The sequence below is a fragment of the Gobio gobio genome (assembly GCF_949357685.1).
Source record: "Gobio gobio genome assembly, chromosome: 7".
Classification (NCBI taxonomy): Eukaryota; Metazoa; Chordata; class Actinopteri; order Cypriniformes; family Gobionidae; genus Gobio; species Gobio gobio.
Window position 1 is genome coordinate 39824103 of NC_137103.1, and position 16452 is coordinate 39840554.

The 16452-nt window shown below is 39.7% G+C and overlaps 1 protein-coding gene across 1 annotated transcript; it reads right to left on the minus strand.

The window, feature by feature from the left end:
* Positions 1-2024: 2024 nt before the first annotated feature.
* Positions 2025-15996, minus strand: ndp (norrin cystine knot growth factor NDP). The gene is made up of 3 exons (XM_079821372.1): positions 15843-15996; positions 9365-9720; positions 2025-3367 (listed from the first exon to the last, which is right to left on the minus strand). Exons 2-3 carry the CDS (start codon positions 9554-9556, stop codon positions 3143-3145), a joined length of 417 nt encoding a protein of 138 aa, XP_079677498.1. The 5' UTR covers positions 9557-9720; positions 15843-15996; the 3' UTR covers positions 2025-3142.
* Between the last annotated feature and the right edge of the window lie 456 nt (positions 15997-16452).

Below are 16452 nucleotides of genomic sequence, written 5' to 3' on the forward strand. Positions count from 1 at the left end.
AATGATATCCAAAACAATACAAGAAAAATCTCATGTGGAATGCTGTTTGTATTCCTAAAAACTGTTAAAAATGTTCATGTCATTGGTTTCTTTACTCTGGGATTCTCTCTGGAATTCCTACCATTTTTTTTCTGAAGTTGTAAACAAAAACAATATTATTGGAGTGTTTTGCAAGAAAATGCTATTTCAGTGTTCTACTTAAAAGCTTAACATTTAATTCAGTGTTACTTACCGTTGTAATTATTTGGGGATTTACTATCTCTGAGTGAAAATGGATAAATTCTCAAGTTTAAGAGTTCATGTGCTTGAGGAATTGGTCAGCCACTGTAGTAGCCTACTATAGCAGCCTTAAATAATGCAATAATTCATGTTTAAATGATATGTCTAATTTATGTTACAGAACAAAATGTGAAAATCTCTTCACGTAATGTCACCACCATACATCTTATTTTACTCATAAATTGAAAACCAATATGCTGCGTTCCAGGCAATTCACCTGCCATCCCCTATTTGAAAATAACATGAGGATGAGTTAATATAACAGAATTTTCATTTTAGGTGAACTATCCCTTTAAGACTTGGGATATATTTTAGGGTTCAATATGGACAAATGTTATGGTGGTTTTGTCATTTTTGAACCTTGACACCCATATATGCTTTCATTGTAGAGAAAAGACCTGCATGAACATTCATGAACAAGTATCTCTTTTTGTGTCCTTGGACTCAAACGACTTAAAGTGAGTAAATAAGGACAGAATTTTCATTTTGGTTGAAATATTTCTTTTGAGGGAATGTAAAAAAGGATAGAGGCCAGCTACTGTGTCGGCCACAAGAGGGCGTAGTTGCTACATTAGTTCATAGTGTGCAATAAAAAAGTGACAGCAGCTATATAAAGATGTTGATACAATAAATAATACTTCCTGATACTCCTAGTCATATCATAGATTAAATGTAACAACAACAACAAAAAACTGAAATAAGGAAAATTTGTTGGAGACACAATGTTGAAATACAATAGCATGTGTATAGCTGAATGAGGTGCACATCCTATTACAACCATTTGCTTGATATACAGTTGTTTTGCTTTTGTATAAATAATTGTTTGTCTGTTTTTACTGACTACAGATGTTATCGCAAAGTAGCTGTGCGTGCAAGTCCAGGGAAGGAGGATTGTTTCAAAGAGGAGTGAGTGAGTGAGTGAGTGAGTAAAAACAAAGAAGAGCGAATAACCATTTCAATTTCAGTAATGAAAAATTGCAGCTGATATTGGCTTCAGTCTAATAACGTGAGAGGACAGAATACTTCACTGCCTCACATTATGAGAGATCAAAAGTATATTGCAGTCATAATGATCACAATAGCGCAACAGTCTTTTAATCATGGCATTTTTGTATCTTGCTCCTTCACAACATTTTTGGCAGGAACAAACTTACCTTTTTGTGTTTTAGATGGTTAAATGTGTTCTTCACTCAATTGGACACCACACAATAAGGAAAAGTCACACTCTTGGGCCAACTGGCTTCAATTAATAGTAATCAGGCGATGTATTTAACCCCGTTCTGTTTGAATCACTTGTCGGTTTTGCTTGTGTTATCACTTGTTTGAAAGGGGATAAAGACACACACGTGTACAACACCTGGAACGTTCCGTTAGTATTAACGGAAGGTCAGAGAACAAGATGATGTGTCATTTGGGTGCCTCGACTCTGCAGCCGATCGTGTAGGGAGATGTCATAAAAATTACAGAGAACTCAACTGACAGCTATTATGTGGACTGTCTGTCATGCTGTCAAATTAGCCATTAAGTTAATTATAGCCCCACTGAAAGTCACATTGTATCGAGGAGCCAAAGTATGTGTAACAAGACAGCTAGCACAAGGCAGCCAGTCAGTCTTTAAAAACAAAAGGGCACTGTTTATTAGATTCATGTGCAGAGCCCAAAAAGCTGTCATGTTTGTAGTGGAGTACAAACCTGTCCAGCAAGCAAATTGTCATAATTTCCCATGCGGTACAGTTTCAGCAGTTTGTAGAGGGTGAATTTATTTCCACAGATTAGAGAAATTTGAGGAACAATACATTTTCTTTCATTTTTTTTATATATATGGTATTTGTCATTTACTGTACAATTCCACAATGCAAACATCATAGTTATTATAACTGTACGTGATTAGCTTGACAACTTGCTGCTATTATGTGTCATGAGTCATTGCGAGACTTTGATGATGAAATAAACAGACTTAACGCTGACATTTTCCACATACAGTCTGGCGTGGCAGATCGCTGTGAGCCTCACAGTAAAACCCTGTAGGAGGTTTACAAAGTCTAAAATTGGCAATATGATTTTTACAAGAGTATTTTTCATTGTTCAAATATTAAGCCGGTATTATGAAGCAAAAAATGTATGCCAGAACATGTCGGCAATTCCAGAGACCTTAAAGGGATAGTTCACCACAAAATGAACAACTTTCTTCTGTAGAACACAAAAGAAGATATCTCAGTTTTTGTTTTGTCTATACAATTCAAGTCAATGGGCGGACTACACTGACTTTCGTTGAATAAAACAGTTAAAACCCAACTTCTTTTGTGTTCTGCAGAAGAAATAAAGTCATGCAGGTGTGGAATGACGGGAGTAAATAATGACAGGTATTTTTTTGGGGGTGAACTATCCATTTAAATTCTATCCTAGTTATAGATCAAACTTATAGTTCACCACTTGCATTGTCTGCAAACATCCAGCCTTCCGTCCTGGTCTGTGTATCAAATCTCTCAGATATTGTAGAACGTAGTCCGCCAAAGTGACTCCCCCTCAGCTTCATCAAATTTCCCTCAAGATTTACAATGTTGTTGTCGGCATCCGCTATTTTACACACGCAGTGATCAAAACAATGGAATGCAATAAAAGTAAATTGACTGGCTGAGCGCATGCGTAGGTGCGACGGGCGGGCCAACATCTGGAAATCCGAGTGCATGCGCCGCTTTACATCTGATGTGATTCTTCTTGAAGTCTTGATGGGTTGTTGCCAGTGCTAATGAATCGTAAAATGGTTGCTCTGAATCATCAGCAATAAAGTTTACCTTCAGCTTTTTTTTTTTTTTTCTTAAATGTGTTTCAGCCAGAGGGTCTTTCTCCATGACAAATGTATTCAGCTGCACTCCTCGCAGCTGCACGCTAGGATGTAACGGTAAGTAGCGGTTATCCGTGTCCCACCCGAGCATCGCAGACGTACCGCTTTCAGTTTGGAGGTGTGTGGACGGCAGCAGAAGCACGTGCTTTTGAAAGGCTGCTTCAGGACAGAGCTGAAAGAGATCAGCGGGTCTGAGCGGGACGTGTGGCTGCAGTGACCCTCACATCGAGCCAGGAGAACCATCTGTAGAGCATAAAAGGTTCAATTAGTTCCATGTTTGAGTAAAGGGTGTCAATATCTTTCTCTTGTCACGCATTCATTAAAATATCTATCTATCTATCTACACTTTAAAAAATGCTGGGTTAAAAATAACCCAAGTTGGGTCGAAAATGGACTAACCCAGCGATTGGGTTGTTTTAAGCAAACATTTAACCCAACCGCTGGGTTAAAAGAAACCAAATGCTGGGCTAAAACAACCCAATTGCTGGGTTAGTCCATTTTCAACCCAACTTGGGTTATTTTTAACCCAGCATTTTTTAGAGTCAGTCTATCTATCTATCTATCTATCTATCTATCTATCTATCTATCTATCTATCTATCTATCTATCTATCTATCTATCTATCTATCTATCTATCTATCTATCTATCTATCTATTTTCTTTTCAATTTCAAATTAGCTTTATTAGACATGACTGTAGTACAATGTCTATTTGTCTGTCTGTATCTGTCTGTCTGTCTGTCTGTCTGTCTGTCTATCTGTCTGTCTGTCTGTCTGTCTGTCTGTCTGTCTGTCTGTCTGTCTGTCTAACTATTTGTTTCTATCTATCTAGCCTGTCTGCTTTTCTGTCTGTCTATCTATCTGTATCTAAGAAAACAGAGTATGGGAAAATATTTTTGTTTTAAGACCCTATTCAGTTTTCTAAAAAATAAAATTAAGATTTTTAAAAAATACATTTATCATACAAGCAGAGTGTTTTCATGGCAAAATGTAGTGATTTGTCAAACATGACTGCATCAATTCAAGTCGCACATTTTCATTATGCCAAACGGTTTGTCTTTACCATAAGCGAGTCTCTATTGAACTACACTAAAAGAATGTATGTACCACTCAAACCAGCAACTGATAAAGGAGCAAACGATCATCAGAATCAGACTGTACTTTACTGTTTGGTGATTTACAGAATCTAACTGATATGTCTGAGGTGAATATATGCAGCTTATAAAGCATTTTAGGTTTTTCTCATCATGTAAGCGCATGGGAGAAAAGAATGTCTATGACCTTCTTTAAAATGTTTATATAGGCATATATTGTAACATTTCAGTTGGACGATGCCATAAAATATTTCACTACAAACACTTTAAGCCCAGTTTTTAAAATTAATTTATTTTAAGGAATCTAATTTCTGTAGTCCCAAATTGACCTTCACCCTTTCTTGAAGACATCAACAAAAACTGGAATGTGTTTAAGATTTTCTAAGTAGTTTTTACCAGTGGGCAGGATGCGGATGTGTCTGCACAAGCATTTTTAGTTAGTATAAAGCAAGAGTCCTGTGCCATCCCTAATTTGAACCCTGTGTCAGGACTAAGATAAGCTTCCTGAGAAAGTTTGCAGTGTTGAACAAAAGAAAGCTTGTGTACTCTCTCACTTTGACCTTGCACCTGCATGGTGATGGGAGTGTGGTTGATCTCTCCCAGACCTGGATGCTCAGGCTACTTGACTCCCCCAAATACCTCAATCTCACAAATTTGCCTCATCTGCTTTGTGAGGATTGTTGTGTGACAGATGAAAGGCTTTGCACTTCGCAGGACCGATTTATGGGGGTCGGTGATCCACCTGGCTACATCGCTAGAGTTCACTGGCTGATAAAGAGAGATTCGCTCATCAAAAAAAATCCCCCTTTGAAAAGCTCTGTCCTACATAAGAGTTCTCTCGTAACTAAAGGTTAATGAGTGATGCTCATCTGCAATGATGGACACAAACGTGACCCAGTTCAATGGTCTACTGATTCGGAATATGAGGTGCTGGCCAGACCGCGGGCCGCCACATTCCTGAACACTCCGTAAATGGACTCCTATGTCATGTTGTCTTTCAGCTGCATAGTGTTAGCGGAGTGTCACCCCCATTATAAGGAACACTAGCCTGTCTGAGGCCAAAAAGCACCCGATATGCATCACTCATGGTCCGACATCCATGAATGAAGCGGCATTGACTTGCTGCTTTTAGCTGATGTCATTATTTAATGTCACCTGAAACTGTAGGCATACGGCCATGTTCGTAAAACAATCGGAAGATAGATGTGGGGGATTTCAGTGGGGGGTGCAGTGGAGGTGTGTGGCCATAGAAGATGAATATCCAAGGAAATATGGCAAGGTGACAAAAGCTGGGCAGCAGATGTAAGCTCTTCTTCCCCTCTATATTTATCTCAGAGTGACTGCGCAGGTGGATCCTATTGTGTAGCACTGCTGAAATTTGCATGGAAGCAACAGCCATCCTCATAACTAATGCAATGTGTAATAGGCTTCTTTAAAGGTGACTGAGTTGAGCTTAATCCATTGTGCTGCTTTTAGACAATGGGCCAGTGTACATGCTGAGGTCTGTCAATCAGAAACTGATAAAATATGTGACTGTTGGTTTGTTTGATACAAAATGGTCTGGCTATATACAGTTCTTGCTTTTAAGTAGAGCTGATTTTCTAATTCACAAGCATATTTTAGTTATAAAAAACATTTTGCTTGCATATAAAAAATGTCTCTCAGCTGATGCTGTAAATTACACAAGGCAGCTTCTAAAACTGTTATAGAGTTACTAACCGGCTTGGAGTCATTTGGCCATGAATCAGACTACACTGGTTGCGCTGAATGTTTTTGATTCACTAAAAAGAACTGGCTCAGAGTCATTTGGCCATGAATCTGACTTGTTGTTGCACTGAATGTTTTTTGATTCACTTAAAAGAATTGCCTCATAAGAGTCATTTGGCCATGAATCTGACTACACTAGTTGCACCGAATGTTTTTGATTCACTAAATTAAACCAGCTCAGAGTTATTTGGCCATGAATCTGACTACACTGGTTGCGCTGATTGTTTTTGATTCACTAAATAGAACCGGCTCAGAGTCATTTGGCCATGAATCTGACTTCTTGCACTGAATGTTTTTTGATTCACTTAAAAGAACTACCTCACAAGAGTCATTTGGCCATGAATCTGACTACACTAGTTGCACCGAATGTTTTTGATTCACTAAATAGAACCGGCTCAGAGCCATTTGGCCATGAATTTGACTACACTTGTTGCACTGAGTGTTTTTTGATTCACTTAAAAGAACTGCCTCATAAGAGTCAGTTGGCCATGAATCTGACTACACTGGTTGCACTGAATGTTTTTGATTCATTAAATAGAACCAGCTCAGAGTCATTTGGCCATGAATCTGACTACACTGGTTGCGCTGAATGTTTTTGATTCACTAAATAGAACCGGCTCAGAGTCATTTGGCCATGAATCTGACTTCTTGCACTGAATGTTTTTTGATTCACTTAAAAGAACTGCCTCACAAGAGTCATTTGGCCATGAATCAGACTACACTTGTTGCACTGAGTGTTTTTTGATTCACTTAAAACAACTGCCTCATAAGAGTCATTTGGCCATGAATCTGACTACACTGGTTGCGCTGAATGTTTTTGATTGATTAAATAGAACCAGCTCAGAGTCAGTTGGCCATGAATCTGACTACACTAGTTGCACTGAATGTTTTTTTATTCACTAAATAGAACCGGCTTAGAGTCATTTGGCCATCAATCTGACTACACTAGTTGCACTGAATGTTTTTTTATTCACTAAATAGAACCGGCTCAGAGTCATTTGGCCATGAATCTGACTACACTGGTTGCACTGAATGTTTTTGATTCACTAAAAATAACTGCCTCATAAGAGTCATTTGGCCATGAATCTGACTTCACTAGTTGCACTGAATGTTTTTTATTCGCTAAATAGAACTGCCTCATAAGAGTAATTCGTTCATGAATCTGACTACTTTGGTTGCTCTGAATGTTTTGAATCACTAAAAGGGATATTTGTTCATGAATCAAACTAGTCAGGCTGTATGATATTATTTACAGTCCATAAGGACAACTTAGGCACACGATTTATTGTATTACATTAAAATTCAGACTGCAAAGTCACAAAAAATATGACATCTGCCGTATGACTGATGGTCCCTGTCACTGACAAATTAACAAAAGACTCAGGACTCGGGAGGAGATTTTTCTCATAATTTATCCTTGGCTTTGTTATAATAATTTTCCTAATTCAGAATACCCGGATCAGATTGGCATGATTGCATGTGTAGTGAATTTTCCTTTTAAAAATATAACAATGTTTCATCAAATGGACAAAATGACTCAGCTCATTTTGCTGTATAAAATTCAAAGATAAAGACTGCAAACTGATGAGAACGATCCATTCTTCCCATCACTATAATGACTGAGTACTAGGAGTGCACCAAACAGTGAAGGCAACAGAAAGGACAGTTCTTGGGTTTTTTTGGAATCTATATATAGAGATGAAGATTATGATTAATTGGAATTTCAGTGTTTTTACCCAGCTCTATTCACTAATTACTTTTTGGAAGCAATCATGTACACAGAGTCGGTTTTAATTACTTTAGAGAGATTCAGCTGCTTTACTTGGATCCTTGAAGGAAACTTTAAATAATCATGTTTGCCATCAACTCACTGCTTTTGGATAATCAGGTTGTTTGTCTGGTAATTAGAAAATACAGTTTGTGTAATGCTTGCAGAATGAAGAAATTTAGCCCCAGCACAGGTGGCTGACTAGCTCATCTTCAGTTTATTGGAAGTTGAATATTTGTTGACACAGCCCAGCTGGGTTTGTAAGAGCGGGAGCCTGAGAAACTCAATTCACGATATACAGTTCATGAGAGGCTGTCCTTCTGAGGGGTACAGGTGAATCATAGCATCTGGAACTCATCCCACAGTGTATATTATCGATGGCTTATTTTGAGGGGATGTATTTGAGGCACTCTATTGTTTCGATAACCAAAAAATGACTCAGGCGTAGCACTGTGTGGAGCCCTGGAACTGTGCCACCTCCAGATATTTTATGCACCTCATGAGTGCTTATTTCTGGCGCGGCTTTGGCCCGCACAGTCAGGGCAGTGTTCCTTGCCAAGGTGTCAAAGTAGTTAAAGGTAGAGGTCATTAGGCAAGCCAGCCATGCTATCTGATTCAATAAATGAAAACAAGGTTTCTTCTCAGCCTTGGGTTCTAATTATGAGGGACATCCCTGGGGTCAGTATTTAAATGTAAAACCTTCCAAAGTATCAGGAGACTTGATTTGTTTTTAAGCAGCTTGTTAGTAGAAAAGTTGTGGGAGTAGAGAGTGTATTGTCTTACAGGAAGACCTGACCTCCCAGACCATTTTTGTAATTCAATAAGCAACATGGGAGCTCAGTTTTTGTGTGCCTTTCACTTAAATGCTAATTTTTTTGGGGGAAAATAAGACCACAAGAAGTCCATACCAAAATATGTGACAAAAACAAATGTGTAACAATAATCTGAAATCAAGTCGCCATTGACGAGATACTGGAAAGCTTTATGTGTGTCCATATGCGGTGTCATCAAATATCATTTTGTTGGCTTTTATTTGTATATTTTCATTTGTTCACTTTAATTAGTTTTTGTAATATTTCTGTTTAGCTTTTTTTTGTTTTAGTAATTTTAGTACTTCAACATAGTTAGTTACCAAAATTGTTTCATTCTTAAAGTTTTTTAACACAAGTTTTTCATTATATTTAATGTATATTTTCAGCTTTATTTCAGTTACAGAAAACTATTTTAACTATTTAACACCTAACACAATGACAATAAACCCAACAACAAACAGTGCACAAGCTGTAGTTTGTAAACAAATGACTCTTACGACTCTTTTAATGAACAATTCTTTTTCATAAGTCAAGAAGTTTTACAGCCTTTAACTTGCTTGTGTTTTAGCGGTTTGTTTCAGACTTGTGTATTCAAATTTGAGATTCAAACTTGAAACTGTTAAATACTGACTGACTTTAGTTGTATAAATTAATAATGGTGTTCTAAATTGTACAAAATAAAAACCTCACTGGCATTTTAGAAACAAACAGGCAGAAATATTCTTAGAAAATGTGAATATTTTTGAACATATTTATATGGAACAGGACTAGAGTGAGAGCATCACAATTTTGAGTTCTTACCTTCGAATTGCATTTGTAGATAGGATGTGTGATGGTCTCAACAAAATGATGTCTCATACACCTGTCAGGATCATTGTCCCCTAAGTGTCCACTCTCTGCCTTACAGGTGACACCCTGCAGGATAGTCAGCAGAGGACATGTGACCAGAAGAAGTAGAATCCCAGGCTGGCCCAGAGCGACTGAGTTCCTCATATTGTCCACAACTTCCACAGGTAAAACAAAAGAAAGCTTGACCGTCTCCTACAGAAGACAACGAAGAGGTCTCCACTGTGTTTTTGATGCCACATACGTGAACCGAAACGTGTAGTGAGCGTTCTCTTTAAACTCAGCCATCCCCTTGAGTGGCCTGAGGGTATCTGTGGGTAAAAAAGGAAAGGAACAAGGGTTAGTCCAGGATGCAAGCTGCAGAAAAGACACCCACCTGAGAGCGCGATTTCAGGCAGTGTTTTCTCATGTTACTCCCAGTTAGCGGAGCTGTTTAAGTTGTTAGTGGAGGGACTGGGCAGGTGAGGTAAGGTGCAACGTAAGGGACAGTGGGAGTTTGTCTGCGTGAGAACCCGTCAGTGACAGATGACCCGAGACAGACGTCTGTTGTGCCTCTGCCAGCTGGTTAAGGTGATTGCTGCCATGTCTCCAGCCAGGAATAAGTGGGCTGTGATGTATGAGGAGCTCTGGCAGACTGCTGTACTGTTATTCTAACAATCCCAACACTGAAAAAACATGGTGTTTTTATTACACGGCGAAGAAACCTAATATATTAATAAACAGCCTGGAGCGAATTTCCCCAGAAATGAATTTTTCATAAAAAGAAATAAGTCTCAGTGCAAGTTCTCTCATGACAGTGAAACAACTTAGGTACACATACTTATTTTTTCATGAGCTTAGTGCTTTACAGTCCTCATGACGATGTTTTGTGTGCGGCAGTTAAATTCACTGAGCTACGACTGCTAAAAGGTTTGGTGTAATGAGGGGGAGAAAGAGTAGCAGAGCCCTTAGGGTAACCGACTCCACAAACCTGGATCAGACAGAGAGGAAATTATCATTCACTAAAGCAATGTCTTGCATTATGTCTAAATCTCTTTCAAATTTTATTTCGAAACCCCGAATTGCTTCGAAATCACAAACACATCAGGCTAATTTGAGACTTTCTCCTTGTGTTTTTCTTACCGGAGCGACTCATTTAACTTTAGCATTCCTCGTGTAAGGATTTTAGGTATCAATTTGCCTGTTTAAATAAATACTCCCTGAAATGTTTAACTGCACCGGAGAGCATGTGTTGCTGGGTTTACACAAGCACACATCACAGTCTGTTCTTAACTCGGATGCTTCGGATACAGGACACGCTCGCTTCGTCATTTATTTAATTTTGGGCATACCAGCCGCCATCTTCATCATCATCATCATGCCCAGGCACGACTGTTGACATTCAAACCTGGTCGAGAGTGTCTGCTGTACTGATCTGTAGTCACTGTAATGGGCCTTAACAATGCAGTGTAGACACCCCAGCTCAAAAGATAACTACAGATCCAATTTAGTTCATAAACAATGAGACGGTGACCTCATGGCGCAACCATCCATGGCAGCTTCATCGGTTAAAGGCGTCTAATGCTGTAAGGGCAGTTGTTGGTGTATTGCTCCCCAGTTTTCAGTGTAAGGTAATGTTGACCACCACCTGCTTCGGCCTGTTGATTTATAAATCCCAGCGTGTCTACAAACAACAGAAGGACTTACAATCCAACTGAGACAATGTCCACCACATCTGTCCACCTCTGACCTGAGGAATTGTTTCCCTCTCTGGCTTCATATCTCCTTTTTCGATTTGTAAACTGAAATTTATAGACTAGGAAAATTAGCTTTGACATGCTGATGCAAGCTGTACTCAAATGTTTCCTTAAATAAGATTTTTTTTTTCAGAGACAAGAACTTGTTTTTCTCAGCATAGACATTTTTTGGAGGTCTCTAAACTTAAGTGTTTAACCCAAATATTTCTCATCCACAGTATGATTCATTCAAGTCCCTTTCAGGGAAAGTCAGTTCACTCAGTGGCCATATTTGCAATTACTTCAGGCATGCAAAACCAACCTCTGTCTACTTAAATGGTGAAATACCAAAATCTCAAAAACATATTTTAAATCAGCAACAAAATCTGACATGAAATGTCTCATTATGTTGTTTTTTATGCTTAAATGACTTTGAAAAGGCGCCTATTTAGGACTGGTCCAGCTATTACATGTGCAATCCTAAGCACGAGTATCAGAACCATAGACTGTAAAAAAATATGGACGTAGTGTCCGTGACGTCACCCATAGGATTCTGATGAGCCGTTCTGAAGCGCAAGGTATGGACGAGATGGCCGTTGCCATCTTGGCAGCGCGTCATCGTGTGTCACTTCCGGATAACAGAATATGGGCAAAAAGGCGGGACGTGGGCGGAGCTGAAGTGACGCGATGACTAACATACAGCAGATAAATGGCTATCCACCTGTCACTCGAAGTGGCCACGCCCTTAATTATGCAGAACTTTAATGCTTTATATAATGTAAACGAATGAGTTATAAAAAAAATTCACCCCCCTCACAGTGGTCATGAAGGGAAAAATTACCCATATAGACCAAAACCACAATTTGTACCAGGCTGTAAACATATTTTATTCTGCTGCAAAGTTGGCCATTTTAACATCGGGCTCAATGAGATTCTGCTCCCTTCTGGAGCCTGTCCCTAGCGGCCAGTCGATGAATTGCAGTATACTGCACTTCCGTATTAGCTTCAAGAAAAACTGCAGGAGGTTGCCGCTTGATCAGAACACTGACTGCTTTGAGTGTCCTGCTTCAAATGGCAGCTGCGATAACTTTACCAATTGGTGATTGGCTCTTTATTTTAAAGGCGGGACTTATTGCCACATATTTTGCATTGCAGTATCTTCCATGCACAAGTAATACGAGTGAACCATATTGGTAGATATACATCTTTTGCATTTACTTGCCCTCATGTCGTTCCAAAGTGATATGGTTTTCTTTATTCTATGGAACACAAAAGAAGATTTTGAAGAATGAAAAAAGTGTTTTTGTCCATACAATAAAAGTCAGTGTTGTTTTGAACCCCACTGACTTATTGTTCGGATAAAAACAGTTGAAATATTCTTCAAAATATCTTCGTTTGAGTTTTACAGAAAGTCATTTGAATTACATGAGGGTGAGTAAATGATTTTGGGTGAACTATCCCTTAATATTTCCATGTTGCAAGATGCAAAATACTGTATTTTTTTTTCATTTTCTCTAACTGCCAAATATTATCCCACAGGAAGAAAAAAACAATAAACTAATTTAAGAGGAAGGCAAGAGCCAGGACCCGGTGAGACATGCCAGAACCCCATTGCACTGAACTCTCAAACCCAGACTGCTCGCCTGGGGACTGTCCTAAACGGGAGTCCCGTCAGCGGCTATAATGCCACTTAGGGAGCAGACCCCTGGTATGAACTGTCCCTAGGCAGGGCACTGGTGGTTGTGGAAATAGAGTATGGATCTTTTGATCATGGCTGATCCAGCAAGGCTGGAGAGGGGCCTCGGCGTCTGCACCATTAGGACTGTGAAATTCCTGACATTCAAAAGCAGCCACAGGTTAGGGGCCGTATGGTAGGAGTCATGGCACACTATTCAGTGTTGCTTCTCACCTTCTCATAGTTAGTGTCTATTTGATTTAGAGAGTATAAAACGCAATAGGAAAACAATGAGCTTTTCATGTCAGGGCATCTTCATATGGTGGTTGTTCTTTGCAGACACTGAAAGAACTCAGGGGATCATGGGTAGGCTCTTGATGTCTCAGTCTCTGTCTCCGGAGAGAGACAGAGAACTCTAACCCTTGCCGCTGTTTCTGCTTAAGATAAAGCACAGACTGTCATTTTAAGGGCTTGGATTATGTGGATTGAGACTTTGAATCCACATTATTAGTTATAGCTTCCCCAACATTGTTGTGTAGAAACAGGCTTATTTGAAGTTAGAGCTCAATTTTTGAGGTAATCCATGTCGAAGTCGTCTAATGCCTTCAAACCAGACTATGCTGAGAAAATAATTGTATCATTATAATTTTATTATTACGATTAAGCAATTATGTTGTATAAAAGCAATAATAATATTGCTTTTATGCAACAGTTCAATAAACAAAATGCTAATATTGAGTATCTTATTTTAGACAATATTGGATATTAGTTTGTGTATTTTTTCACAGTCAACGAAAATAGTTCTAAAAGTAGTTTACAGAATTGTGCATCTCAGAGAAACACACCGTAGTCGCATTTCTTAATGAATCGTTTGATTAAGTGATTCACTGACTAATTTATAGTTGGGTCTGAAATATGCTGGGTCCTCAAACTGTCCGAGTCCATTTGAATAAGAACTTTGCGGCCGTTAAAAAAAAGTACATTCAATACAGTATGAATGAAATCTGAATGTACACCATCCACCATGTTGTCGTAAGTTGCATGGCTTCACTGCCATTTACAATTAGTGTAGTGTAATGGTCAACCGGTACTGTCAACCTACTGTTTTATGAATACTGTGAATTTGGACATACTACTCTTTTCACATACTTTTTTGCCAACCAGTAGGGAAGTACTATGGCCTTGTCCCAAATGGCACCCTCAACACTTGTGGTCTTCCTCACTCACTTTTGTGATTTAACGCCGCTTTGACTGTCAGGAAGAAGTCTGCTTCAGAGCTCGCACCAGTGCGGGGCTGTGGGCTCGGCAAAAGTGCGCATCGAGGGCGCATATTGACCGCAAAAGGGGTGCTTGTGAGAAACCTAAATAGATTAAATGGGACACCCTACGGCCTCATGGACTTAACAGACGCGTAGCAGCCATTGCAAGACCAAAAGTGCATATGAAGTGTGCCATTTGAGACAGGGCCTATATTTGTTCCTGAATGAATCAGCATTTTGAACAAATCAGTACAATGAATGACTCATGCTGCCTTCACGTGCTATCGGAAATTTGGTAATTCCGACTTCTGAAGTTGTGCTTACGAGCTCATTGCATCCAAGTTTGAAAATGTGAGGGCATTCATGTGCAATTTTTACCTAGGAAACTCGTAATTACGATAAATCCGAGAGCATGTGAAGGCAGCATCAGTCACTGAAAAATCCCCACCACTACTGTTGGATAATCATAATTAAGTATATTTGTTGGTTATACAAGAAAAATTAGGTAAATCAATTCACGTTCCCGGTGAATCACTATGATATCATCCCATTGCTGGAGTACTTTAACAAGGACATCAAAACTTCAGAAGGGTCTGACAGCAGCTGAGTCCACAGTTGTTGAGTGAGGCGTGTGGTCGCCTAGTATTTGCCAATAAGCAGAATTGTCTTCTCAGTCACATTGACATGCCCAAACCCCCTCCTCCGGCGAAAGGGTTACGTCACTGTTTTCTGCTTGTTTAGCACCCCATTGTTTGACCGGCTTTTAATAAACCAAAGGGCAGATTCCTGCAGGGATCACCCCGCAGCCCTCCTCCCTTGCCCATCTGCAACCCAAGCAGCATGCCAGGGGCACTGCCACCACAAGCAGACGCCAGTAACTCGCGTCTCCAGAGCTAAACCCCACACTAAATATATCCCCTGTGATAAAGATAAGACAAACACAATGGATTTGAACGTAGCTTGCTGCCAATAGCCGGGGCACCATGTGAGCCACTGCTAAACTAATGTTAGCTTTACATTTAGCTTCTCAGAAAAGCGCCGGTCTGATTGGAATGCTAAAGGATGAAAGGGTCTGCGCATAGCAAAGCTGTGGTGGGGTTTCCAGTTAAATCAATTAGAGACCCTGAAATGTTGTCCTGTTAACCTTCCCGCTTTAAAGTGATGTGCAAATTGACGGCTGTCGTCATCTTCTGAAAATACCCCAGGCTTTAATACTTGATTAAGTCGTCAAAGGACTATTACGTAGTATTGATTATGAATGAGCTGCACACATAACACTGGTTGACATTGCCAGCTTTTACATCTAACATCTGGGGGGAAGTGTGTTTTAGCACCTCTTCTTTGAGCTCAATCCTCAGAATATCTATGATTTTTCATCGGGTGCGCTCGGCTAACGACCTCTGGCTTAGCTGCGAGCATTTTACAGACAGGGACTGAATTCTCAATAAAATGCTGATGACTTACCTTAGCAACCGATCTCCCACAGCACACATTATGTGAGCCTCATCATATTTGGCTATGAGTCACTCTGAGAAAAATCACTATGTATCTGATCTAATCGAATTAATATGCACCATCACTCTGAACTAAGAAACATCAGGTAAAAACTGGACTCGATGAGCATATTTTGCTCTGGCTAACAGTACATTATATTTTAGAATAAGAAATCAAACACACACACACAAGACAAACAGTAAAACACTATTGTACAGCGATAACCTTGCAGCCAGTAAAAAGTCATAACTCTGATGACCTAGTCACCTTTATAACGCTGGTGGTCTTACCTTTTGCCTGGCGCTGTTTAACCTGCAATATCCAATCCCAGCTGGCTCCTCTAGGACAGAAATGAAATTTCTTAAGCAACAATTGCCTTTAGATCTCTCCCTCATCCACTTGCTCTCTCCCCTCTCTCTGTTTCTCTTTTACTCTCTCTCTCTCACGCATGCCGATTGTGTGTGAGCTCTGATTCTTTCCCCTCCCTCTCAGCTCCCCTCCCCTCGGCTTCGACATTCACACCCCCTCTTTTATTGAGGAATCACATGGAAAAGGGAAAGGGATGGATGATGTACATCTTGGGATGGTTGTCAGATGTGGAACGTGACACAGCAGTCGTATATCACCTTAGGGACACACACATACTCGCCGCCAGCTGCCACACCGACAAGCAAATGGGGATTCCAGCAAAATCAGAGGACTGACCAAAAGTCTGGCCCTCTTTTACGAGGTCCAGGTTATAAAACTGTTAGCGAAGTTAGTTTACTTAAAAACAATGGGTCTGCTGGGATTCTTGCTGTCTTCCATGAGACTTGGGAGGTGTAGCTCAATTCAGCTGGAAGCTATTTTGAAGTATGTATGTAGTTATATGCTGTAGGAAAATGTAGGAAAAAAAACTTT